The sequence below is a fragment of the Coloeus monedula genome (assembly GCF_965178545.1).
Source record: "Coloeus monedula genome assembly, chromosome: 10".
In the NCBI taxonomy this organism is placed as follows: domain Eukaryota; kingdom Metazoa; phylum Chordata; class Aves; order Passeriformes; family Corvidae; genus Coloeus; species Coloeus monedula.
Genome location: NC_138790.1, coordinates 23,726,466 through 23,752,750, shown reverse-complemented (window position 1 = coordinate 23,752,750; position 26,285 = coordinate 23,726,466). Strand labels below are relative to the sequence as shown.

Sequence of the window (26,285 nt, the reverse complement as noted above, 5' to 3'; positions counted from 1 at the left end):
GAAGCTGCTGACACAGAGATTGAGGCTCTTCTGCAGGTGTAAAAACCTGCCCCTCGTGTTCCAGTAAATGTGGAGGGTCCCTCAACCAGGGGACAACTCAGTGGGCAAAAAAAAATCATAATTGGAGCTTGTCTCCATAGGAGGGACATTTCCCAGGGTGCCTGAGCTGGAAAGGTGTGAATTCATTAATTGTGAATCTATAATTCTTTACTCCCTGAAAAATGAGGATTGTGGAAAAGGCATCAGGTTTTCCAGCTTGTTTCACTGTAGCACTTGATTTAGGCATTCAAGGCAAAGCTCAAATCCTCTCCTACCATGGCTTTGTCCTACAGATTTGGCCAGAAAGAAGCAGTGATTCACACTTTTATGGCAGTTCTTAAAACTTTTTGGTCTAACAAGCAAATATTGCCTGGTGTGCCCAGCAAAGTTATTGTATCTTTGTGTTTATGTCGATGAAATTATGTCTGAAACAAGGTTTGAGTGCGGTGGCGTTGCAGTTAAAGATTAAATCTGATTGTGCTCTGCATGGCAGTGCTGTAAAACTGCCATTTCTGTTTTAAAAAATTCCATTTTCCTCCAACAGTTTGCATTGTTCCTTTGGAGGGTGAATTTCAGCATCAGTATTTATAACAATATGTACATCATTAATCTCCAGCCTTTAATCTCTGTGGTCCTACTTAACCCAGTGAAGCTTCAAAGGCTGTGGGTGCCTTATGTTTTTTTATTGGGAGAGGAGGTGAAATAGAAATGAAAGATCTGGAATCAAAATTGTATCTGTAACAGTTCCTTTTAATCTGCATAACATATTTAATGCTCGACATGTTGGGAAGCTACCTGGATATTTGCCTGATGAACAGTTCTAGGGACAAACTGGAAAGAGTAAACATATTAATTAGAGACTGCACAGCTCCTTCTTGCTGGTATAATCATTAAATTGATTTTTCCAGTCTGACATGTAATTGTTCCAGCGATGGAATCCTGCTTTCCACTCTCGTTCTGCTTCATCAATATTTCCTGTAAAACATGAAATGGGTTACATTAATCTAAATTTGAATCTCTTTATATGCTAATTGAAAAATAATTTTGATTATCAGTGTCATCTGCTCCAAATACGTTATGGGGTGGTTTTTGCTTCTTTTCTTAAACCTGGGATGACTGAAAATTCAGTGATTAGCATTTTGTCTTTCCATCAGAAAGGAAGGAGTGCAAAGATAGCATTCTGGCAGGGTAATAAATTTACTTTGGATATTTTAAAATATATATGTATATACTTAATATGTATACATTTAATAATTTTGGGTAATTCTTCTGTCCATCAAATCCATCATTTTAAAGCCACTTTTTTTTTTAATCCTCAAAATATTCCTTTGGTTCAATATACCCTGCAGTGAAACCTACATACCCTGAAGACTAAATAATGCAAAATGGGAGAGATGCTTGCAAAGATAAGGTGAAATCACAGCTTTGTTCAAGGCAACAACAGGATTGCCATTGCTTTAATGGATTTCAATGGATGCCCAGGATTTCACCCTCCCATGGAATAAATCCCCAAGTTTAAAGCATAAAGGGCACAGGTTTGGAGCAGGGTGCTGCCAAATGTGCACTATGTCAACACAAAGCTGTTTTCTCTTTTCTTTTTCATCCCCACCTTTAAAGCATTTTCCAAGTAATCCTGTGTCCCAAGGAAATATTTATTGCCAAACTTCTTATAAGCATGGGAGCAGAGGGTGAGGATGAGAAGAGTCTTAAAAAATCCAGCATTTCACAGGGCTCCCAGAGGATTTTATGGACAGGGATCCCCTCCTGCAGCCCCAAAAGGTGGTTAACCCTGTGGGGAAAGGCAGGGGCCTTGCCAGAACATCCCATACACCGCCAGAAAAGGGGATAACGCCTGCAGGCTCTATCAGTCACCGAGGCTCACAATTTTGTATCAGCTGTAGACTTTAGGATAAAGTTCAGAAGCCACTGATGGTCTATGATCTTTATTCATTCTGGTCCTAACTCTCATAGTGTCCCACCCTGGCATAGCTCACTTCCAGAAAAAGTTGGCAATTGTGTTCCTGAGGTAACAGTTCCGTGGTTTCTTTATGCTCCTTTGGCTTTATGTTCTCCTGCTGCAGCAGAGCCTCGGCCCTTTCCCTCCATAAATACACCCCTTCCCCCTTTTTTATGATCTGCCAGCACTGCAAGTATAACTGGTGATGTGAAAATGAAATACTTCTGTGTTTTACACATCACTAGAGAAAAGATTCGGGAGAGAGAGTTCACTGATTCCGAGATTTAGCTTGGAGAAGCATCCAGTAATTTGGTCGCTTATCTGCAGTTTAGCTCAACATTTCCAAACCTTTTTGGTCTGGAAATCCAGATGGCAATTTAATGAGACTTTGAAATGAGATTTACTTCTTGGTTCCAGTGAGACCAGAAATAAAACCAAGATACTTTTTCTCCGGGAAGTCCTGTACTTTTACATGCAGTCAAAAGAGAAAGTGTGAAGAACAAATATGAGAAAAAATGTCAATAAATTAACCACATCCTTCTCCCTCAGCTCAAAGTTGTAAATAAGCTTGGTTACAACAGACATCAAAGGAAAGTTCAGATATTTTGAAATTTCTTTTTTCTGCAGGCCACAACCACCGTTAACTCGGAGATGATTTGGAAAAGCTGGTAACAATAAAACCTCATTTTCACTGCTAAGCTATGCAGATAGAACTCATAACTAAAGGGACAAAACATGCACAACATTCTGCTTTTCTGACTCTAAGAACTCTCCTTTGCACATATTTAATTTAAAGATGTAGTCAGGGTCTCAGGCAAAGCCAAATTTTCCACATTAAGTCAAACAGATTGGTAATTCAGTGTATGAAGCAGCAGCAGCATTATTTGGAGAAAACTGCCTGCACCATGTTTCTTTTTATTCTTGATTTTGGGTATCCAGTTTTATTTATTCAGGCAAAACCTCCACTAATGAATTAAAAAGGAAACCTAAAAACATCCCTTCTTTAATTATTCAGGTGTAGAGGTGTTTGAAGTCTGCCCAAAGACGCTGGAATATCTCTATCATAGACACATCCTGAATTAAAAGTCACTGTTCTGGAGTATGAATTATGGGGCTTTTCAGTGCTTCTTAAAGATTATGGTGAAGAAGTGCACCAGCTAGAGAAAGGAGACATCAAAAAGTTCAGAGGAGCCACCACTATGAATCTAAAAGACAAAAGGGGGACGGAAAACACTGAAATAAGAACTTGAATTCCCATTTGTTTGCTTTTTTTCCCCCAGTGATAAGATCCAAATTGAAGTCACAAGTCAATGCATCCCATTATCACCAACATCATCAATCTCTGGGAAGCAACCACCCATGACTTAGATGAGCTGACAGCTGGGAGGCAGAAAAGAAAAAGATGAGAGAGTCCAAGCTGACCGATAATTACAGCTGAGAGCAGGGGGTGCCTGCAGAGCCACGGAGGCAGCCAACAGTGCTCACAGGGAATTTGCTGTGTGCCACTGGGGCAATCCCAAACTTTCCCTTAATTCCCATTAGCCCCGTGCAAAGCCCAGTGAGGTGGACAAGGAGAAAAGGGGAGATTCTCTAGGCAGTGAATCAGTGCTCTGAAAGGTTTAACAGACCGAAAAACCAAACCAAACCAACAAAAAAAGGGGTTTTTTTAATTCTTCAGCAATGCCAGTGCAATCAGCTGGAATTTCCTATCATTCCATCCATCCCTTTACTTTAATGGTGTTACAGCAAAGTTAAATTTATCACCATCCTATCCTTTGAACTGCTGGATGTGCCAATAAAGTGCTAATCTTAATGTTAACACACAAAAATACACTTAGGATTGGGATAAAGGTCGTATAGCTGTTAATTAATAAGGGATGACAAGTTAGGATTAATTTTTCTGTCCTCAACAGCTGATGATTGGAAGTACCTGCAAGTTTCTGGGTTCATTAGTATGAAAAAGGCCACAGGTTCATGCTGTGGATTGTCGTGGTGAGAGTTTCTTCACAAAGGTGCAGAAAGGAGAAACAAATAATATCTATATTCAATATTCTTTAATCACACTCTGTGGATATCAAAACTTTGTTAGGCACAGCAGTATATGCATTTTCACATGTTTTCAAGGACTTCAGATTCCTTTCTTTTATTTTTTTGATTCTTCCAGAAGCCAGCAGAGCTCTCTGGGAGATGAATTGTTCTAAGGGCTGTTCTCTTTCCAATGACATATTGGAAATTTTGTAAAGAAATCAGATTGTTTAGGTACAGAAACGTATTGCTCATAGCTGCAATGAGTGAAGTCTCTGTTGGTAGGTGTAGTAGTGCTGGTGAGGTTATTTGTGATTAATCCACATTTCTTCATGCATCCAGCTCTGTGGAAGTTTAATTTAATTCTGATGGTGAATTTTCTATTTAGCTAAATTTTTAATATTCTTACCATCCTGAGTATTTATCTCTGTAGAATCCAGACACTGGCTGGAGGATCACAGCAAACACAACAACCTTTGTTACTCATTGGGCAAGAGGTTGAACTTTTCTCTGCCTCCACATAAAAATTCTTTCCAGGGTGGTTTTAAAAAGTAATGCATTTGTATTATCTAGTTTGATTTCTTCAGAGATGATACATGACGCAGTAATATCAAAAAATACAGGAAAATATGTATTAGGCACACTAAAATAGGAATGGAAGAGTAAATGGAAAGTTTGGCTGCCTGCAGCGTTCTACAATCAAGAGGAAACGGGCACATATAAATAGGAAAGGCTTTAGATGCATTAAAGGCTGTGTTGAGGAGGTAAAGTCTAACATTGATGCTTTCATAATTAACATATGATTGCTCTAAAAGCTACTTAAAAGTCACTTACTGTTTACTGCCCCTCCTGTGTGATTCTTTTAGCAGCAGCCAGCAGAAACCCTTCTGGTTTCAAAGTGAAATCAAAAATGCTGAGTGCTCCCAGCTTGCTTTGGGGTGAGTAGGGTGCAGGGTGTGCTCAGGTCCTTGGAAATTGGGTTAAAATATGGGTAGGAATTGTGTCTGGTTGGAGTTGAGAGCCTGTGTCTACATCCAATTTATTTGTTCAGTGATTATTATCAAGCTGGACACAGAACTGCAGGTTCTGACTCATGTCTTCAGTTATGGATTTATGTATTGAAATTGGAGGAGAAGACACTGAGAAATCTTCCAAAATCATACCAAAATCATTCCAAAATACTCTAGAGATAACAAGGCTGTATTTTACATATGGCTGTTACTCTTGTGTTACTGTGAGAGCCTTATTTTCTCCTTATTATTTTCCCACCCCGCAACCATAAGAATTTTAAAAAAATATCTGATAGGATTGCTTGAGGAAAATGTGAATTATCTAACAATAAAGATATATATTTCTCATCTATTTAACTGCCTCAGGGAACTTGTCTTACCCAGCCTGTGATGGGAACAGGCTGGTTCAGATCCAGGACACATTTGGAGCTGGACTTTAAAGGCTTTAAAATCCCTCAGTGGGTGGCAAGGCTTGGGCTAGGAGTGGGTCAGGAACTGAGCAAGGGGTTACCAAGCACATCCATGGCAAATCCTGATCACTTGAGGCTGAAAATTCATAATTTCTGCAAAATAAGTTGTTTTGATTATCCTCTTTGTGTTCTACCTGATAGAATTCTACTTTGCCTATCTGAACCCCTCTTGAACTTGTAATAATGAGAACATAAAAATTCCTTATTTGTTCCCTGTCATCTTATATCACCTCATGTTAAGGCAACCTTCTTTCTCTAACAATATTTCAATGAAAGGAGTCATAGAAATGAGAGGCCCCTAGAACACGAAGAGATCTCTGTATTAATGGTGTGCACTGTCCTTTGGGCATAAAAGGAGTGAGGAAGTGATTTCAGTGAAGAGAATTATTGCAATATAAGCTATTATAACATGTTTGTACATAGGATTTTAGAGGGTTTTCTGTCAGAATTGTACAATATTGTATAGGTAACATAATGGAAATGCTTTTATATTTGCAATGTTTCAGGGACTGACAGATGATACATGACAAGGCAGTGCCACTTGTTGACAACATTCTTGCCTCAGTTCTATATTAGGATCCAGACACGACGATTCTTCTCTTTTTGCTAAGAATACGCTCGTGAATTTCTTTTAATTAAATTATGTAAATTTATGTTGTGAATGACTGAGTGTGGCACAGTGATGCATTTATGTCTGCTGGCAGATCCTGAGTGTTGCTTCATCATCCCTCACCCCACAGGACCAGGCAGAGCAGCTCTGCTCTCCTCCAAGACGTGTTGAACTCTGGTGCTCTGCTCCCTCCTGCTCCACATGGACTTAGTTAAGCTCAGCCCATTTGTAGGATCCACATTTTTCCCTAGGGTTTCCCAGCCAGGTTAAAGGAATATGTAAAAGAGTTCAGTTCTTCTGGCTCAGCACAAACTTGTTGGAATCTTTGAAACCTCCCCGAAATCCATCAGTAATTGGGAACGCTGTGATTTTAAAATCACAGAGTAGGCTTCATAAATTATTCATTTTACCTACTGATTTCGCGTCTCTTGATTTAATTGAAAAACATCTGTTGAATTGAGAGGGGATAAAAGTTGAGCCATAATACAGTCACAGACTCAAATGAGGAAGGAATAAATTATTTCAGAAGGAATCATCTGTGCACCATGACAGTTTACATACTTTTAATGCTTACGTGGTTTTTAAGACGAGCATTCAAACTCGAGTCTTAGAGAAAGATTTTAAATTACTAATTAACATCTTTAAAGTGTATCTCGTTTTTGAAACGAGAATTTCCCCCAGTCAATCTGCAGAATGTGATTCAGAGCTGCAAAACCACTTTATAAAATCAATTCCTTTTGAAATCCGAAGCACAGAGGCTTCATCTGTTCCTGGGCTTTGGGAAAACAGTGCCATCGGTCTTCCAAAAATTTGAGTCTTCTGTGTTCAACTGACCTTAAAGTTCCAAACAATTATACTTTTCTTGGCAGTGAATCTCATAAATCCATTGTATACATGGCACAAATCAGTTTGGTTTTCTATCAGCAAATCCTGCAGCCTCGGGGTTGTCAGCAGTGCCACTCCAGAAATAAAACACAGGGCTCTCACGTGAGCTGGAAACCACAATCCCCTCTTGGCAGTGGCAGTGTACTTCATATCCTCGGGGGATTAGTTACATAAAATAGAATCCCATAAATAATAGATAATTTAATCCAAATAAAACATCCCATAAGGTCCCACAGTTTATACAGAACATCTAAAGCCTCCAGAATTCCCAGTGCAAGCGCTCCTTTAGCACTGCTCTCTCCAGCATCTGGGAACCCGGAGCCTGGTGGCACCAAGACTCTTGCAGGGGGTACCAAAGAACAGAGGTTTCAGCACTCAGTGTCTCACATTGTGGCTGCATCTGCATTTTGGGAGAGAGAAAATCCATATTGCAAAGTCCTGGCCCTGGGCGTGTGTCCAGGTTTTGTCCTAGTACAAAACAGGGTGGTGTCCCCACAGCCAGAAGCACAGGGCACGTTCTGGGGTCCATCCTCACCACCCCACAGACACTTTTCTCCAACACCAATTCAGTTTTGTCCAACTGAACATCTCAGTCACAAACAGGAACACAAAGATCTGAACTCAAGTATCACATTAACGTCCAGCAAATAATCCTTGCACAAAAATTTTATATTAAAGCATCTTATACTAAAGAGAAGAATTGTTACCTGTCATTTCCACGACTTTGGGGAAGAAGTATTTCCAGAACCGGCACTGCTGAGCTCGTAATTTTGTCAGTACCTCAGAAGTGTTGGTGTTCAGTGTCAAATATTTTTGGTCAGTACTAGTGAAGACTGGCCATTTTATTCCATTAGTCAGAGTCCCATTTGGAGCTCTAAATGAGAAAAGAAACAATTCATTTAGAATGAGAAATCACCTCAGCACACAATAAAGCATGATTTGGGGTTATTTAGCAGTTGTTCAGCCTAAATGTGTTAGTATGGAATGACTGATGTATCCTTTTGTAACAGGGGAAAAACGGCAGATAAATTTCATTTACCCTCATTTGAAGAAAAAAGAAATCCCCTTTCGAGGTGTTCTGGTTTCATCAAAGGGAAAAACTTAATAAATAATCATATTCAATCAACTTTCTGAATCTGGAGGTTCTCACAGACGTTGTGAGTTATTAGGGATGACTTAAGAACAAACCAGCCTGCCTGTCTGAGAGGTTGAGTGGCTTGTGTTTTAGTTTGAATGCTTCTGATCCCTTTAGATGGACAAATAGATTGGGATAAACAACAGGGATAATCATGCAAGTAAAGGTAGAAACAATGCCTAAACTTGGATAAGATCTGTATTGGGAGAGAGAACAATTACTCCTCATGACGAAGGAAGCATCATCCTTGAGGCATGTTGAGTCCTGTTAGTGGAGGGCCAGATGGGAACAGTCTGAAATCTTGTGGAAACTGGGAAGAGGTACAGAGTGCTTGACCCTTTATAAAACCAGCTCTGCATGGGAAATGAGCACAGCTGTTGGTACTACAGGAGTTGGGATAAATATTTATAATACAACAGAATTCATACGGCTCTAAGGACAGGCATCCAGATTTTCACCTCCAAAAATGACAGTATCTGTATGAGGGGAAAAAATGGTTTAAATGTGTAGGAGAACAACAAAATGGGCAGCATCACATTAGGGAACAAACAAAACAGAATATGATTTACAGGAATAGAAGTAGATTTGTATTTCAGACAGTCAAAGATCACCATTAACTCAGAAGAGGTTAAGGATAGAAATGAAATATTTTATTTCAGTGCAAGCACAGGAGCCATTTTCTTTCCTAGAAGCTGATATCAAGGAATCTGGGATTTAAGGTAGAGCAACAGTAATCGATGATTCTTGGTGGGAGAAATTAACTCTGAGCTGAGTAAATTTGGTTCTCTCTACTTTTCACCAGGACACTTCCCAGAAGGCAGAAGGCAAAGAGGAGTCCAGGGAGTGGAGCCCATTTGGGTTCTGCTTCCCAAAAGTGGGAACAAGGCATGAGGTGTGGGTGGGAGCAGTCAGAGCACAAGATGCTGAAGCAATATCAATACCTCTCAGTTAATTCCGAATTAATCAAGTTTTCAGCCCATGTTTTTTCCATTCTGGGATCTTTGGCATTGGCTGCTCCAAGAACCAGCATTGCAATAAGAGCTTCAGGCTGTCATTTCCTGAACTGCACCCTTCCTCACGGATTTTTCTTGACTAATTCAGCTCTGATTAACCTATGGCACCTTTCTAAAGTGCACATTTATTTGTGGCTCCTGAGAATGATGACTTAAGCAGAGCTGACTTGCACTTGAGTTCAAGATCAGGACGCTAATGGTGCTGTCAGTATTCATTTAACAGCTTTTATGCTATGAAATAAATCATGACATCCCACATTATAATTTACAGGTGTGTGGGGGGATTACACAATGCCTCGATGGCTACAGATGTATTTTACTAAAAAATGATTGAAAGAACTGTCAGGTGAACACAGCACTTTGAAGCCCATGAACCTGCTGATTACGACAATCTCTGCATTTCTAGGAAGTTTACTGCTCAAAGAAATGCCCAGCAATTTCCTTCTTAGCTTCATTATTGAAAATTTCCCAGGTTAAAAAGCAGCTCCCGGTCGGAGCAAAAGGGAGATCACAGGAGGATAATTTGGAACAAGTTATGATTATAACCTTGTTGTTCCCTCACAATTACTGTTCGTTCTTTCTTGCTAATAACTTCATGATGAGAATTGCAGTGCCCAGAATAGGCTGTAAAATTCCCTGTTCTTTGCACCAAATTCAAAGTCAAATAATATTAGAATAGAACAGTGGAAGTATGGTGGGAATACCTTCAGCTAGCAGACAGGAATCCAATACCCTGCACAAACTTGTCTCTGCCCATTTAGGTTTGGATGGACAATCTTTGCTGACAGATTACAGAAACTTGTTTTTACCAAAAAAAAAAGAGTTCAGTTTGCATGGAAACCTCCATTCTATCATCAAGTCCTCAAACCTCTGCTCTTTCATCTCCTGGTACTGCTTAATCACCTCTGCTTCAGTAATTACAGTTTTGCCACTTCAGTGCTGTTGCTGGGGTCTGATGGTGTGTCCTGAAAGGCTTTGGGCTGTGCATCTTCAGGCCAGGCCTGAATTTTGTGGTTTTATCTTGTCAAATCACCTTTCTTGGACAAGCTTTATTCAGGGAAGACCTTAATTTTGTTTGAACAAAGTCATCAAATGATATGGCTTGGAAGGGACCTTGGAAGATCCAACTCCCTGCAATGAGCAGGGACACCTTCAAAGAGAGCAGGAGTATGAGCTTCACTGAATATCTTAGAAAGAATCTGGCTCCTTTTCTACCCCTTTTACTGTTTGCAGGAGCACCTCTTAAAGCAGTGAAGAAATACAATTCTTTGAATTGCTCCCAGAGAAGAAACGCAAGAGAGAAAAACAAAACAAAACAAAATAAACTCAAACCACCTGTGTTTAAACTTTGGTGTAAACAGAATTTGTCTCATACCTTCAGCTACATTTTTTCTTTGCATATGCCCTGAAATTACAGGCTGGATTCTCTCTACTCTGGTAGTGGCACAGCAGCTCATTTATAGCAAATTATTTTGTTAAGATATGTCTTTAAGTGGAAGTTTCTTGATTGCACTTGTTGTTACTCAGATCAGGTTCTTTCCCTTATGGGTTTTTCCATCCACAATTGCCAATAACTTTTAGTTTTCAAGATTAATTTATAGCAAGTGTATGAGATTTGATATGGGTGTGAAGAGGGTTTTGGAAGAGATTATTCACCAATCATTTCTCTGTATTTAATATTCATCTTCAGCAACTTTAGAAATGTTAATTTCATTCAAATGGAAAATGCAACATGAACAGAGTTCTGTTAATCATAATAAACATACATACATTACCGTTCTCATTAATATGATCAATATAGCCTGAGATACAACACCAGCTCACTGCATTTTTATTAATATTCACACAGCATTACCTTTACAAATGCTTTATCATACACAAAAAAATGTCATTCATCATCTGACTGGTTTTGGTAAACATTCAGGATATAAAGTACCAGGAAAATATTCCCTTTATTTTTGTGAGTGAGCTCTGAACAGCAGAGTGAAGACTCAAAGAGTGAATTCCATCATTTAGCACATTCTTTTGTACTGTTCAGTTGTATTTTGAAGAAGGCCAGAATGGAAAATATTCTCTGCTAACTCTCCTGCAAATATTTTTAGGCTGTTTTAGGATTTACCTTTGTACAACCACTGTCCCACACTCCAGCTTAGGCTGTCCCAAGCTTTCTCCATGTTCCTATTTAGCTGCTCTCTTTGTGACTTTTGTTGTGTGTTTCTCTAGAGGACAAGAAAAACAATCCCACATCTCAGCGCCCACTAAGATGAATGAAAATTAATGATAATTCTGCTGCACCCTGTGCAGGAAGAACTGAAATCCAAGGGAGACCTGTCCCTCCCAGTGTGACTGCATTGGCTTCACCCTGGTTGGACCTGCTGATGCTCGTTTCCAATTTGGCCCCTTTTCTTTTAAAAGCTGGTTTAAAGGCAGGGGAGAGGGAATGTGAACTCTTTTTATTGGCTTTTGTGATTCCTGGTGGCTGTTGGGCAGCACTGGCAATCAGCTGGCTCCCATGGGATGACGTTTTATGGAATCTTACCGTGGGCACAAGACAACCGGGAGGGGGAACGGCCTTGGAGGGAATGCAACAGCAAAAATAACCCCAGCTCTTGCAGATTTCCTGCAGCTGCAGTGCAAAACCTCGGAGAATCACGGAACAGTCAGCTCAGCATCAAACAAGAAACACAGTGTAGAAGTTTCACCCCAAGGGTAGCTCTGGGAGTAAAAGGGGTGGCTCTGCACACGTCTGAGGCTGGATGATTTTAAGGTCTAAACCACACAGATGATATTTATTTCCCCCCCCCCCACACACACACACATTCTGGAAGAAAACATTTTGCTGTTTTCCCTCTTTCCCACTTGGCCAGGAGGACACTCCTAATTAGCAGGAATGCTGATGAGGAGCACCAGGCCCCCCTGTGCTGCCCCAGCCCCCCACCCTGGAGGGACGGGAAGTGTTTGTGGCATTAGTCAGGCCAAGGCAGCCAGATGTCTCACATGATTTCTAAAGGCCAGGACGTGTGATATTTATACCTATGCTCATTTTCCCATTGCAGCACACTGGCTGCCAGGCTAAGCTCAGTTTGGGGTGGTGGTGTGGTCCCCAGGGGGTGATTGGGTAGGGACTGCAGAAGGTTGTGTAAGGTGCTTGGATAGCACCACTGGGAGCTTAACAGACACTTCCCAGTCCAGTGCCATTAAAAAGAAAAGCAGATTTTACTGTTAACTCCTGGCTGAGTCTTCTCAAACCCTCAAACAATTTGGCTCAATCCCAGTTTTTCATACCAGGCCATTCGTTTCAGATGACTCGCTGCTAAGTAGGCACCAGAGAGGTCCATGAGTTTGAAAACCCTGAGTCCTTAACCTGAGGAGCAGCTCCAGCTCTTGGAACAAAGAAAATGAACCTGCTCTAGAAAGTTGCCTTAGAAAAGTTAGAAAGGGAAAGGATGAAGAAATATCTGTAACTGGTAAAAAAAAAAGGTAACTATAAAATATCCCCTGAAGCTGTAACTAATGCACGAAATTTTCATTCAGAGACTGAAGCCCCTACAAATCAGAAATTCTCTGCCTGAATGTGTAGATTGAATCTGATGCAATATCACCACCAATTGGGTCACTATTTCTGTGATTCAGTACAATGAACTTATCCTTAGATTTTTTTTTTTTTTAATTCGGGCAGTTACCCAGGATGTTTTCCCAAATCAGCTACTCTTCTACCACCTACAGAAGTGGCTGGATGGGTAAAATCCTTACATTATGCCAAAATATTTTACACTAAATTGTAGACTCTGAGGCTGTTTGCTATGAGAAATTGCAAAAGCAAAAATGGGAGGGGCACTTTTCTGTCCATTATTCAAAGTTTATGAGTTGGCCTATCTGGAATAACAAGCAAGGGGAAGTTACATTCTTCATCCTCCTAGACTAATGGGACAGACAGCAGCTATCCAATCTATAGCTGAAATAAAAAAATTATTATTATTATTATTATTATTATTATTATTATTAGCCAAGCTTTAAAAACTATCACACTGAAAGGTAACAGCTCAGGCAGGGGGATTGTCAGCATGTGGAATACTGGGTGATTGGAAAGCATCCATGATTTTCAGTTTCATGAACTTCCTTGGAGTTTTGCTCTTCCCAAAGTATCACTACCTGTAGTACTATGAAGAACTGGGGAACCTGGGAAAAAAATCATATTTAAAATCATTTTATTTATTAGAATTTAATTATTGTGAGAAAATAGCAACCGGTTTCTGAAATTGTAAGTAATTAAACATTTATCATAGAATTGATTTAAATTCTCATGGAATTGAAATAAAAAAATTCTCATGTAATTCTCCTTAGTGAGGCACAAAAATCCTGATTTTGTGGCATTTGAGCCTTACTGAGATTCCCACAGCAAGGAATGAAAGGGCTCCTCTGATGAGCACTACGAGTCTGAGGGATGTGCAGACTTGAATCCTTCAAACTCCCTTTTTAATCAGCTGGGTGGGGGAAGTTCATTATGCCCCGCTGTGCTCAGTTCTCACTCCCAGATCACACACACGAGTCCATAATCCAGTGACTACAGAGTGTCCCTGAGCCAGAGCGAAGGGAAACTGCTTTGCAAGTTCTAGCCTGGGTAAATATTATTCCTTCTGCTGATCCCTGAAGAAAGCAGCAGGATCCAGCTGGCAAAGTCTTTAACCGACAGAAACTGGAGAAGAACCTTTGCAGCTAGGCTTTCTTACACCTTCACAGGCTAAATAAAGCTCAGGATATTCCTTCCAGATTCCAGCCTGCTGACAGCAGCTGCCTGTTTAAATGCCTTAAACTATAAATTATCGTGGTATGTGCTATTATGACCAATATCAGTTTCAGGAAATGAAGCAACAAGTTGTTACTCCTTTTTTTTGGGGTGTTATTTGTGTTATTTTGTGCTATTTGTTGTGTTTTTTGTCTCGTGTTGTGCTCCAAAGAGCCTCATGGAGCACCCATCGAGCTGAAACAATTCTTGCTCATGCAGGTCATGAATTCCTGCTATATATAAGGTAGGCCTCAAGACATGGGTCATAAATGATGGAGTGTTTGAGACATTTAGATGCAGGAGGTTCTGCCTGAGCTGTTTGCTGTGCATTTAGGAGCTGGGTGCTTCCAACCCCTGGCTCCTGGATGGGAGCCTGCTCTGGTGTCAGGAGAAATAAAGAGCTTGAGCCAGAGCTAATGAGCTCTTCAACCCCTGCCTGCATTTCTGACCCCCTGGGCCATGCTGCACATGGGTCTCCTTCACTCAGAAATGTTCCAGCCAAGTTTGGGGCTGTTTCAGGAACCCCAAACTCCATGCAGAGCATGGATGAGACGGGATTTTATCATACGAGGTCTGGAACTGTCCCGCTGTTCTGTGTAAGGGCCACAGAGACGATTTCACACCTTCTCCAGGACTCAGGTCCTGGTGGTGAAATTCACATGTCATATTTACACCACTTCTGGATAGACATGAGAGAGGCAGCGCTGCACCTTAGTCCTTCTTCGTGCTGGAGGAACAGTTTTGCCTTTTTTTTTCTCCAGTATTCCTGTAAAGCCTTTTGTAAGACCCTTTGGCCCTTTTGTGTGGTATCAATTTCCACTTTCAAGGGCCGCTTTTCAAAGCTGCTATTTCTTAACACTCCTGGCTGCAGCAAGAAATCAAATGGAACTCTAGTTTTATTCTTATCTTGTAGAGGTTGAAGAGGGATATTTGGAAATGGAAGAAGGTCCTGAACCCCACTGAGACCTTGGAGGAAGTACCTTCCATAGCAGGTAAGTAAAAGAAAAAGAAGGTAGGAAGGCACCTGGCACTTGCCCTTTTAGTCATTCTCTGAGGCTGTTTTATCTCCTCTGCAACCTCTCTTCCTCTTCATGACCTGGAAAAACACAAACCTATGCAATATCTGAACCAGAATTGCTCCCTGGAACAAACCAGGGCTTCATCAGAAACAACAAAGAGGGCGTGAAGAGAGAGAAAAATGTTTTTATAGCCATAAAGCCATTAATACCGGGTTTTAAATTCCTAGTGCCTTTGGTAAAATTTGTCAGCCCAGCTGGTTCTGAGAAAGACTAAATACTGTGCTCATGGATATTATTGCTTGTTCCCTTCCTTCCTTTCCTTCCCATTAATAAAGTTCATCCCAGGCACTCAGAAATTGTTGGATAAATGTGTTCAATGCTTTTCTTATCGCTAGAGACTAAATTTGCAATTGAGAGTGTGTAGTTGATACTAAACCAGGATATGATAGTTCAAATTTGTTTTCAATAGAAATTGCCCTAATCATGATTTATTTTCAGGACGGATGCTCCACAGAGCCCTGCACCAACCAAAATCCTCTGGATTCGTTGTGTCCTGATGGATTTCATCACGGTGGCATTTTTCTTTATATTTTCTACTACTGCTGTATTTCTGTGAGTGGGAGGAAGTGCATGAGTCACAAACTTTCACGACCATGTAATCTAGGCCAAATTGAGCAGTCCTAAAAATGAAACTATTGGGTAGCTGTCAGCAGGGCGAATTTGTGTTACTGCTTCATCAGAAACAGAACCACTGCAGCTTCATGCTGGGAAATGTAGACAAGAAGACAGAGTGCTCTCTACACCCCAAAAACTGTTTTAAAATATTAATAATATCAATATTAATATTAATAATAATAATAATAATGATAATCTAGTATTTTCTTATGGCATAAATTCATTGTAGGCCTGACATTTATGGGTGGAAGTTAGATGTGACACTTCCTTTGGTAAACAAATTCAAATTATGTCCCATTCTTGTAACATCTTCTAAGTCTGTTTTGAACTGCAGCAAGAGGGAGACCTCCAAATACAACACATGGACCAGGAGCCATGGAAGGGGTGCTCTTAACTAGAAACAATATGAAAGGAGAGAAGGAACCTGTTTAAAGTTCTTCACTTTCAAAATTGAGGGGGGTTTTGTGGAAATTATGGTATGCAGATTACTTTGTAACTAGGAAAAAACCAGCTGTTAAACCTCTGACCATTTCCAGTTGTACAGAAAATTCACTTGGAGGTTTCACCATGAATAAGACGCATGAGAGGCAGATATTTAAGACTTCATTAAAACAAAAAACTTTGCTAGAATTAAAAAATCACAGTATTTGAACAGCTGTTCCAGCAGGAAAAGGATCTGTCAGGTGTAAATTACAGGTAACGCTCTTCAGGGTTTGTATGTGACAAAGAAGTTCTCTTATGTTCCTGCAAGGAAAGGTAGAGGACACAGATGGTGGCCAGAGGTGTCTGGAAAAGCAGAGAATGGCAGCTTTTAATTTTATGTTCTTATAGAATTGTGCAACATCCCCAACTGTGAGCACAAAATGCCCAATTTCTACCAACACAGCTTCAGATTTCTGGGGACAGACTCTCCCAAATCCCAGCACCGAGTTTCTGACTACATTTCCCCACCACTGCCTTCCCCTGCAGCTGATTGAAAACAGAATTAAACACCATATTGAGCTCCCTTAAAAAACGTGGTGTTAGGTAACCTCTGCTGCTCCTCATTTCCTCTCCTCTCCCCTTTGCCACTTCCCTGGAACAGCCAATCTCTGGAGTTGGGGAGTAAATTAAAATGTGCACTGAAAGGTTTCCATTCCTCCCGTGAAACTTCTCAGCATCACCTCAGATTAGTGTTCCAGAACCACCTGGAAAAATGGGGTTTGCAGACCTTTCAAACTTCCATTTCTGCCTTCTGATGGTGGAACAAGGGCTAAGCTGCAGGAAAGCAGCACGGAAGAAGAGTGGCCCTCCAAAAGGGGATTAACTGTGGGTGAACGTTAATTAGAATTTCACAGTGCCTTTTGAAGCCATGTGTTTACATGCCTGTAAAATACTCTCTGGTATTTTAGTGTCTGGCTTTATATATGAATCTGCCTTAGACTTACCCCATAAGTTCATGTGGGCCCTTCCTTCGTCTCTCTGTTCACAGACTTTTTCTCCCCCCAAAATGGTTTGAAAGTCTTGCAGCCATTTTCTGCTTTCATATTTCAATCTCTTTTTTGTTCTGTCTTCTTTATGCATTTCTTGGTCGCCTGATGTCTTGCAGCAGTTGCATTTCCCTCTCTCGCTTCTCCATTTTCCTTACTTCCCTTCAAACACTAAATTATTTCCACCCAGGTTTGTTACTCTCACTCCCAAATTTGAGGTGGCAATGACACCATGGTTTTATTTCACTCTTGAAACACTTGTTTCTCTTCATCCCTCTCCTTTGCCCGGAATGTGTCTGTGCAGACTCCGCCAGGCCCTTGGGACAGCAGGGAACGCTGTCCAGTGCAGGCTGTTCAACCTTTCTTAGTTATGAGGCCTTATCCAAGATTTGGATCCATAGAATCACTGAATCAGTTAGGTTGGAAAGGACCTCCAGGATGTTTAAGTCCAACTGCTGACCCAGCACTGCCAAGGCCACCACTGTGCCATGTCCCCAAGTGCCACATCCACACGGATTTTCAATCCTTCAAGGGACAGGGATTCCACCATGGTCCTGGGCAGGTTTCACCAGGGCAGAACAGTCCTTTCCATGAGGAATTTTTCCTAATATCCAACTTAAACCACCCTTGGTGCAACTTGAGGCCGTTCCCTCTCCTCCTGTCCCTGTTCCCTGCCAGCAGAGCCCGACCCCCCCGGCTGCCCCCTCCTGTCAGGGACTTGTGCAGAGCCACAAGGTCCCCCCTGAGCCTCCTTTGCACCAGCCTGAGCCCCTTTCCCAGCTCCCTCAGCCTCTCCTGGGGCTCCAGCCCCTTCCCCAGCTCCATTTCTTTCTCCAGACACCCTCCAGCCCCTCAGATCTCCCTCTCTTCCAGGGCTCAGGAGCTCACCTTGCTCAGCCCCAGGCCTGTGAATCACCACTGATGGTTTTGATCCCGCGGCCTTTGACAATTGAATTTGGGCTTACCCTGCTCCATAAAGCATTGTTGCTGTTCTTTTCCAGGCAAACCTCTGCATTTTAGCTCTAGGTTTAATTTTATTCTCACTCAATGACTCCTACAATATTTGGACAATATTTCCTTAATAGATGTTCTCATCTCCTGTTTGAAAATAATGGTTTGACTCATCTGTTGGAGGGAGGAAAATCCGCGTGGACAGAATTGCGTTTGCTGCACATATGGAAAGGAACGAGACAGCTTCTTGTAATTTGCAATATTTGTAATAAAATTAAACCAGTCTCAACAATTTGTATCCCAGACTTATTTTCAAAAGACATCTGAATCAAATACTCCTGTTTTCAGTTTTGAAATTCAATGACAGCTTGTCAGCTTGCAAGCCAGAAAGAGAGAGAGATGCCTGCCAAGGTGAGTCTCCGGTTACTGATATTTTCCATGATCCACTGTTTCCTAACAGTTTGCTAAAAAGGTGTTTCCATTACCGTTTCTGAATATAACAATGGATGTAAACTCTGGTAAAGATGATGAGTCACTTTTAAGAACTCAAAACTGAAGGTGGAACAATAGGAGGAAATTTTCTTAAAAATTAAACTTTTTTTTTTTCCCCTTTTTGTTCAAGGCTATAATATCTGCAATTTTTTTTCATGGCTCAGAAATTACTCACAAGAAAGACAGCAAATGTGAGAATAAATGTGTCCTTTTGAGTCAAAATGAAAGCTTTGATTTTCCCTAACATGGGGAAGAAAGACTTTCCATACACATTTTTGTAATTTTGGGAACCTCTCTCTTGCTTTGTTCATATTCCATTTTTTTTTTTTTTTAAAATCCAGAAATCTTTTCTTCTGGTTTCTTGACCTGGTCAGGAAAAATCACTTGTTAAGATGAAAAATTCATTTTTTCTGGATGAGTGTGAGATCTCAGGAGCGGCAGCCTCAGGGAAAGGCTCCTCTTGGTCCCCCCGAGCTGTGGCTTTGCAATGTTTGAAGACCCTGTGAGGATCAGAATGCCTGCAACCCAAAAACTTTCCTCCACCCCTGTGAACACGAGCAAATCTCTGGCAGAAATACAGCCCACAGTAAATTTCTTCCCTTGAAATGGCTCAGTGGGACATAAAACTTCCAACTTCCTGAAGTATAGGGAAATTAAAAGTGCTTGGAGTTTTTTATTTTTATTTTTTCCCAGTATATTCAGTCCTTCCCACAGCCAGAGTATATAGGTCCCCAGTTCAAGTGCTGCCTGGACTCTATATGAGGCTGTTGGTTTTGTTCTCACTGCTCTGAAACTGCTCTCTATAAACAGGGTGGGAGAAGTTGGTAACAAAAGCACTGAAATTTATTATGTGCCTACCAGTGGAACATCAGGGAAAGGCAATAATAACCAGACAAAGTGCTTCAAAGCTTTAGTGGGACAATCAAAGCCTCACAAATTCCCCTAAAACATAGGAGGAAATATTTCAAAGGCTTCACTTTATAGAAAAAGCTGCAAAGATTTGTTTCAGCAGTTGTAAAACTGGCAGGGAGACAAGTTTTGCCCGTTTCCTTTTATCCGAAACATTTTTCACAAAGCCTTAAAAAATATTATCTTTGTGAGCTCCGTTATAGTCTTGCTTGAGTTTTCAGCTCATCTGATTTGTCTGGCTCTTGTCACTTTGCATCTCTCATGACTAAAGAGTTACCACATCGAATGGATGAAGGAACAGAAAAGGCACCCATGGGTTTGGGATGTCCTCCAGTTTATCAGGATAAATAAAATTTCCTCTTCCCAGAGCTGGCAGAGCATCCTGCTGCTTGGGATTGGTAGGACCTGGTAGTGACCCCTGCCTGCTTTCAAAAGCTTTCTGAAGAATAACAAAAGCACGGCAGAAAAATGAACTTTAAAAATGTTTAAAAAGAGAAATTTAAATTCTTTCACCGTGGGTGTAGCTTAAAATCAAGTGTGCTGGAAAGAATTCAGGAGAAGGCCACTGAAAATTAACAGTGTTGTTAAAATAAAGGTTATTTCCACACAAACAGAATCGTACTGGGCCTGATCCATCACTTTTCATATGACACCACACTATGGTTTCCTGCTGGATCCAATCTGCCCAATCCAATTTGTCTAACTGTGATGATATCTGGTGTTCTAGCAAATGATTTTGAGGCTGTGAATTGATATTCAACTGCCAATACTCTTAAATGCAGGAACAAGCTGAGGAGACCCCAGGTCAAGGTGAAGGGAGGAATTTAACCTCAAAGTGTAAACGAAGAACTTCGATTTTGGAATCTGTTCTTTCTTGTAACCCAAATATTTCCTTAGGCTTGATTTATTCAGACAGCAGGAGTAATAAGTCTCTTTCTTCTCTTGCTGATAAAGAGGCATTTTTCAGGGTATGATGAAAATGTTGCTCTTTCAAGGCTCAAATTTATGAAAAATAGGTTTTATGAAATACCTTAATAGCACTAGGAATGGCTGGGATACTTGGTCAGACTTATTTGATACCCAAACTCAGCCATGAAAAAGACTTTTTAAGCAGGATCTTCACAGATCCACATGTGTAAATACATGGCAGATTCCTGAAAATGACACTATTCCTTGGGATCCAGAAGAGAGAGATTGGAGTCCAGCACCAGCTCCAAGGCTCACAGGAGAAATATCTGTTCCTGTCTCCTGCTGAATCCTCTACATCTCCATTCCCTGCTTAAATTCAAAGATAGAAATTCTTTGTGCCTGTAATTTTTCAGGAAAAATGGTCAGTAATCACTGATGGTTATTCTTAGCCAGGATGTGAAATAGGAAGTACCCAGAGATCTGGAAAATTGCATCCAGTACTACTGGGGATGGTGGTGGACTGGGAAACCCCTGGGCTGGCTGACAGTGTCCTTTTAGTTACAGAGAAATGCAGAAATCGAGGATTTCACCCTCTTGGGATGCTTTGAAGGAGTCACTTTCTGTCCCTAGCATCTTTTCTTTTGTCCTTACACGACATTTGGGATTTCTCACAAGTTTTCTCGCTTTGACCCTTCTGATTCTCTCTCCCACCCCACAGAGGGGGGAGAGGGCAGCAGTTTTGCAGGGTTTAGCTTCTGGCTGGGGTTAAACCATGACAGAAACAGAAAATGCTCCTAAGTGCACATTTTAAACTTTCCCTATCAGCATTTTTATTCCTCACATGAGAATAAAACCCAGAGATTACTAAGGTCAAAGTCTGGGCTTGAAGACCCCTCATGAGAAGCAGCTCTGGCACCTTTCAGTCACCCCCAGCCAGAAAACACCAGGAAAAACATGAATTCTTCCAGTTTTTTTGACTCTCCTTCATCTCCTTTCCTCTGCAGGCTGCTCTCCCCTCCCTTGTGCTTTTGTACTCCAGCACATTAGAATATTAGGTCAAACACCCTCACTAAAAAATGTGCTGTTCAATACTCCTCATTTTTGCTTGATTTTCTCTTCCTCTGCTGGAGACACCAGTGGTAATTTTCCCCTCAGAGGTTTGCCCTTTGATCATGCCAGAATTTCCTATAAACATTATGTCAAAACAGGGCTTCCCCAGTTCCTTATAAATGTTTGCTGTGCTCAAATGTGCCAGGAAAAAAAGGATGGCCTATTAATCTTGGAATTATCAGGAATTGTTATGACTTCCCCACTCCTTGCACACTCTGAATAGAGGGATACAGAGCTTTAGGGGTCCGTGTTCTGGATAATGAGTAAAGGGTCACACCGAGGGTTAATCCTGACCAGATCTTTTACTAATACACAAATTGCAGGACTGTACTGTTTTTCCCAATAGTGATGGTTTGGATCCTCGTGGTGGAAGGAGAGGGAGGGATTATTTGCTGTTTGCTGTGGAAACCACTTGCAATTCAATCTGTGGGGTAATCTAATTATAGTGTGAATGATGATCAGAGTAGGTGACAGGACTGCCTTCCACAAACTTAAAGCTGAAGGTACCTTATGTTGTCTAATTTTAGGAGCTGCAGTGACAGGAACAGTGTTTTGCAGAGCAGGTTATTGAGATTTATCTAAATATATACATAAAAGTTATATACATGAAAATTAAATCTATACACAATCCAGTGGAAACCAGTAGTTCAAAGAAATGTAAATATCACCCTGCACAATCAGATGTAGACCTGAATTTCTCTTTTTCCACTAAGAAATAATTCTGTTTAATGGCAGGATGTGCTGTTTCTGGTGGAAGATCCTGGCTGCAAGCTCCTGTAGGGCAGGATGGGAAGCTGCAGGATGGGATAAGGAACTTCCACTCAGTTTGCTCTCCACCAAGGCCCTAATGACACCAGTGCCAAAGGAATGGTGTCACTGCACTTCTTCACAATGCAGGAAGTGTTCCCAAGCCTTTCCCAGCCTCAGACTTCATCTTGGGAATCTATCAGATGCATTTTTGGCATTGATAGATCAACCTCACAGCTCAGTTCCAGAGTGTGCACCATTGAAAGCTTTGCTCTGCATCACAGCCTTCCCTGCCAAACTCACATGGAGGTGTGTGCTCAGGCTCTGAGCAGAGAGGGAGGCAGGAAGAGCTCGTGGATTACATTTTAGATTAAATTTTACCATAATTAAACCTGGATTAAAGCATTAGTCAGTGATGAGTAAAGCTATTGGTACAGCTACTTTCTGAGTTTTAATGTGCTCATCTCTTGAGGTAAGAGAAATATTACAAGCTCCAGAACATACAGGGGACAGGAGTTAAGGTAATTAATCCTCCTGCAAATCAATCAATTAATCAATCAATCAAACCTACTGGTAAGTAAATCTGTTAAAAAAGGGATGCACATAAAAATAAACTGTGAGTTCACTGTGGAGGGTGAGGTGAAGGAACAACACAGGGCTGGGGGTTGGCAGCCACCAAGTTTGGGGTGTCCTGGAGCTGGAGAGAACCCACGCAGCAGAGGAACATGGATTTGGGGTGGATGGTGGAGCCCTTGGCACCTGGCAGCTCCCTGGATAACACCACAAAGCACAAACAGCACTTTCCTTGGATGGACAAACAGGGAATATCAGCTTGAACAGGGAGGGAGAGATGACACCTGGAATTACAACTCCGTGGGGGGTGTTTAATTCTGGCAGGGAAAGTTCCAACAAGGTATGGATGAATCACAGGTTTAAAGGTGGAGAGTTGTTATTTGAGAAACAACATGTTAGTGAAAGTCTCAAGGGTATGACCTGGCTTGTTTAATGAACAATTAAAAAAAAAAAAGAAAAAGGAACCAAAAGTCATAAAATAAATCTTATACATTGTCAAACAAAATATAATGCCTGGAAAATGTAGTACAATAGGCAAATTCACTCTAGAAACAACACTTTTATAATTGTAACCATTTTAAGTGGAATTAAGATTTAAACAACCTAACCATGTTTGTTCTGGAATTTTAATCAATGGAAACATTTTCAATCAGTGGAAACATTTCAGTCCTACCTGTGTTTTGTGTTATGTACGAGGTTAGGTGGACTAAATGAGCACAGTGGTCTCCTCTGGTTTCTAATCTATTAAAAAAAATTAATTAGATCCTGTTCCAATGTTGATTTCAGCCTTTACAAATCTATATATCCTTGACAACTCAAAGAAAGGGTCCACCTTAGAAAGAGAATTAATGCAGGATTTTAACATTTCAGGTAAAGAAATGTTTTTAGAGTGTGAATTAACCGTTTGGTTGCGTGTTCTCAGAGGCACAGACTTTTGTATATATAATTTTCTCAGGAGAGACCACAAACCAAACTTCTGGATAAAGATACCTCCCCTCCCACCAGGCTAACCCTACAGGACTGGGGTGGGGGCTGGTTTTGTTACTGCTCTGAAACGTTTTTATTTCAAACTGAGCATCACATGGAGAGCCCCCAGCCCTGCCGAGAGGAGCAAGGGCTGCCTCACTTCTCCAGGACTCCAGCTGGAGAGGGGATTTAACCCATTCCAAACACCCACATGAAATACTCTTATTCTCTCCTTGTGCAGGCTGGGCCGTATTTCACTTCAAGATGAGTGACCTGGAACTGGAGAGTGATTTGTCACGGGCTTGCACTCACAGCACACAGGGGAGGAGAGGCTTTCTGAAATCCCAATCTCTTCATCATGTGAACATAACACACCTCCCTGTTAAACACCTGAATGTTCTGAGCAAATTACATCCTCAAGGGAATTGGGCTTTTTGCCACTACTTGTACTGCTGGAAGCATTTTCTAGCATTTGAAATATTTTGTTTCTAACACTTGAAGCCATTACCTGCCTTTGCAACAACCGCTGCCACGGCAAAGAAATGTTTTGCATTTGCTTTTATGGGTGGATAAACATTGTTTCCTTAAGCTTGTCCAATACAAGCAGCAACACCTCCAGAGTTTATTTTATTATAACAGTGCTTTTGTCAGAACTAAAATAGGAATTCTGGATAACCGAACAATTAATCTGCTCCCATCATTCCAGTCAGGCTCCAAAGCAGCACTGAAACCATTAAGCTTTTTCCCCTGGTGAAACAACAAACATCCGACCAACCAACCAAACTTCCAGAGTAAACTTACCCAGTTTTGGCAAAAGTTGCCCAGTATCTCATCATGGAGCGGCTCAGGAGCTCCTCAGCTTTGGTGTAATTCACTCTCCTCTCCAGGGGCAGCCCGAACACAAACTCAATCTCGTAGCCATGCATGACCCCCATCCACTCTGGCCAGGGCAGCTTGGAGGAGCGATGCTCAAAGAAATAAAAGAACACATGGTGCCCCAGCTGGGCGAAGCTGGTGGTGAATTCCATCACGGGACAGATGATGTTGTAGTCCCCGATCACGTCATCGATGGCATCCCGGTAGTGCTCCGGCTTTTCCACGTTTTCCCAGTCCGTGTAGTGAAAGATGATCGATTCTATCGCAAGTTTGCTCACTCCTGGGAAGGCCAGATTTAAAGCTGCTTCAAACTGGGTTTTGTTGATCAAGCCATCGCTACCCTTGTCGAGGCCAGGGACTCCGTATGCCAGAAATGATGACCCTTCATCTTTATTAACACCCACCAAGATCTGGGTCTGTTTGAAAAGACCGTTCTTGATCAACACTTCTGGCATGTCCACCAGAAAATCCCCATCCACGCTTGGGCAGAAATATACTTGTAAAAGAGAGCCATATGGAACCACAAAAATTTCATTTTCCAGTATTTCCTTCGGGTCCTTGTCTTGGAGGCAGAGGATGAGCTCGGACTCGTTGCTGGTGGGACACTGGAGCTGTTTGGCCAAAGCCACTGTTCTGTTCCTGGCCTCAGAAGCTGTGATTGCAGCCCAGGGGGCGTTTGCAGACCCACTCTGCAGGATAGCCCTGGTGAATAAAGGGTGGCTTTTAGGAGAGAGGAGGTGATAGGTGACAGAGGCCGAGCCAGCGCTCTCTCCAAACAGAGTCACACTTTTGGGATTGCCTCCAAAGGCTGCTATGTTCTCCTGGACCCACTGAAGTGCCAACCTTTGATCAAACAAACCTGCATTTCCAGGAGCTTTCTGGTTCCCTGGCAAGGACAGAAATCCCAAAGCACCAGTCCTGTAGTTCATGGAAACCACAACCACTCTTTCCACCCTGGCCAGAAACTTCCCATCGTAGACAGGCAGGGAAGTGGACCCAGACTCAAAGCCACCACCATAAATCCACACCATGACAGTGGCGTTCTTGGGCTTGGGAGAAGGAATCCACACATTCAGGTATAAGCAGTCCTCACTCAGGTTGGTTTTTGGGTTCCACATCTCTGACCCAGCAAACCCTGGGTAAGTTGTGTCTATGGGCTGGTAACAGGAGTTTGCGTGCTTGGTGGCATCCCAAACATCTGCCCACTTCTCCCGAGGTTCTGGCTTTTGGAATCGCAGCCTCCCGATGGGGGGCTGTCCATAAGGGATCCCAAGGAAAGCTGTCACAGTTCCCCCCAGCACCTGCAGGCTGGTACCTCTGACTTTGCCCTTCTTGGTTGCAATCATGTTCTCCTCAGGTGCTACCTTCCTGACGAACACAGACAGGAGAAGAAACCCCATCAGAAATCTGGTAGAGAGGCTTAAACCATTTGTCCGAGTCATGATGCCTGAAAAACAGGACAAAAAATAAATTCAGAATTAGTGTTGCAATATATCAGTATCACAATGGTTTGTTAAATAAGGGTGTGGCTCATCCCAGGGGCGGTGAAAATGAGAAGGTGCTGCTGCACATGGCACAGAAGTCTTTAACTGTAAGTTCTTGTTGGTTATTTGTGTTGCAAAGACTCTGTCCATTTGTTTAGTATTTGGCCAGTACTTC

The 26,285-nt window shown here is 41.6% G+C and overlaps 1 protein-coding gene across 1 annotated transcript; it reads right to left on the bottom strand.

Annotated features, from left to right (window-relative positions):
* Positions 1–892: 892 nt before the first annotated feature.
* Positions 893–26,068, bottom strand: BCHE (butyrylcholinesterase; the record flags this gene model as incomplete). The annotated part of the gene is made up of 3 exons (XM_082287722.1): positions 893–1,014; positions 7,704–7,870; positions 24,552–26,068. 3 exons carry the CDS (start codon positions 26,066–26,068, stop codon positions 893–895), a joined length of 1,806 nt encoding a protein of 601 aa, XP_082143848.1.
* Positions 26,069–26,285: the final 217 nt, after the last annotated feature.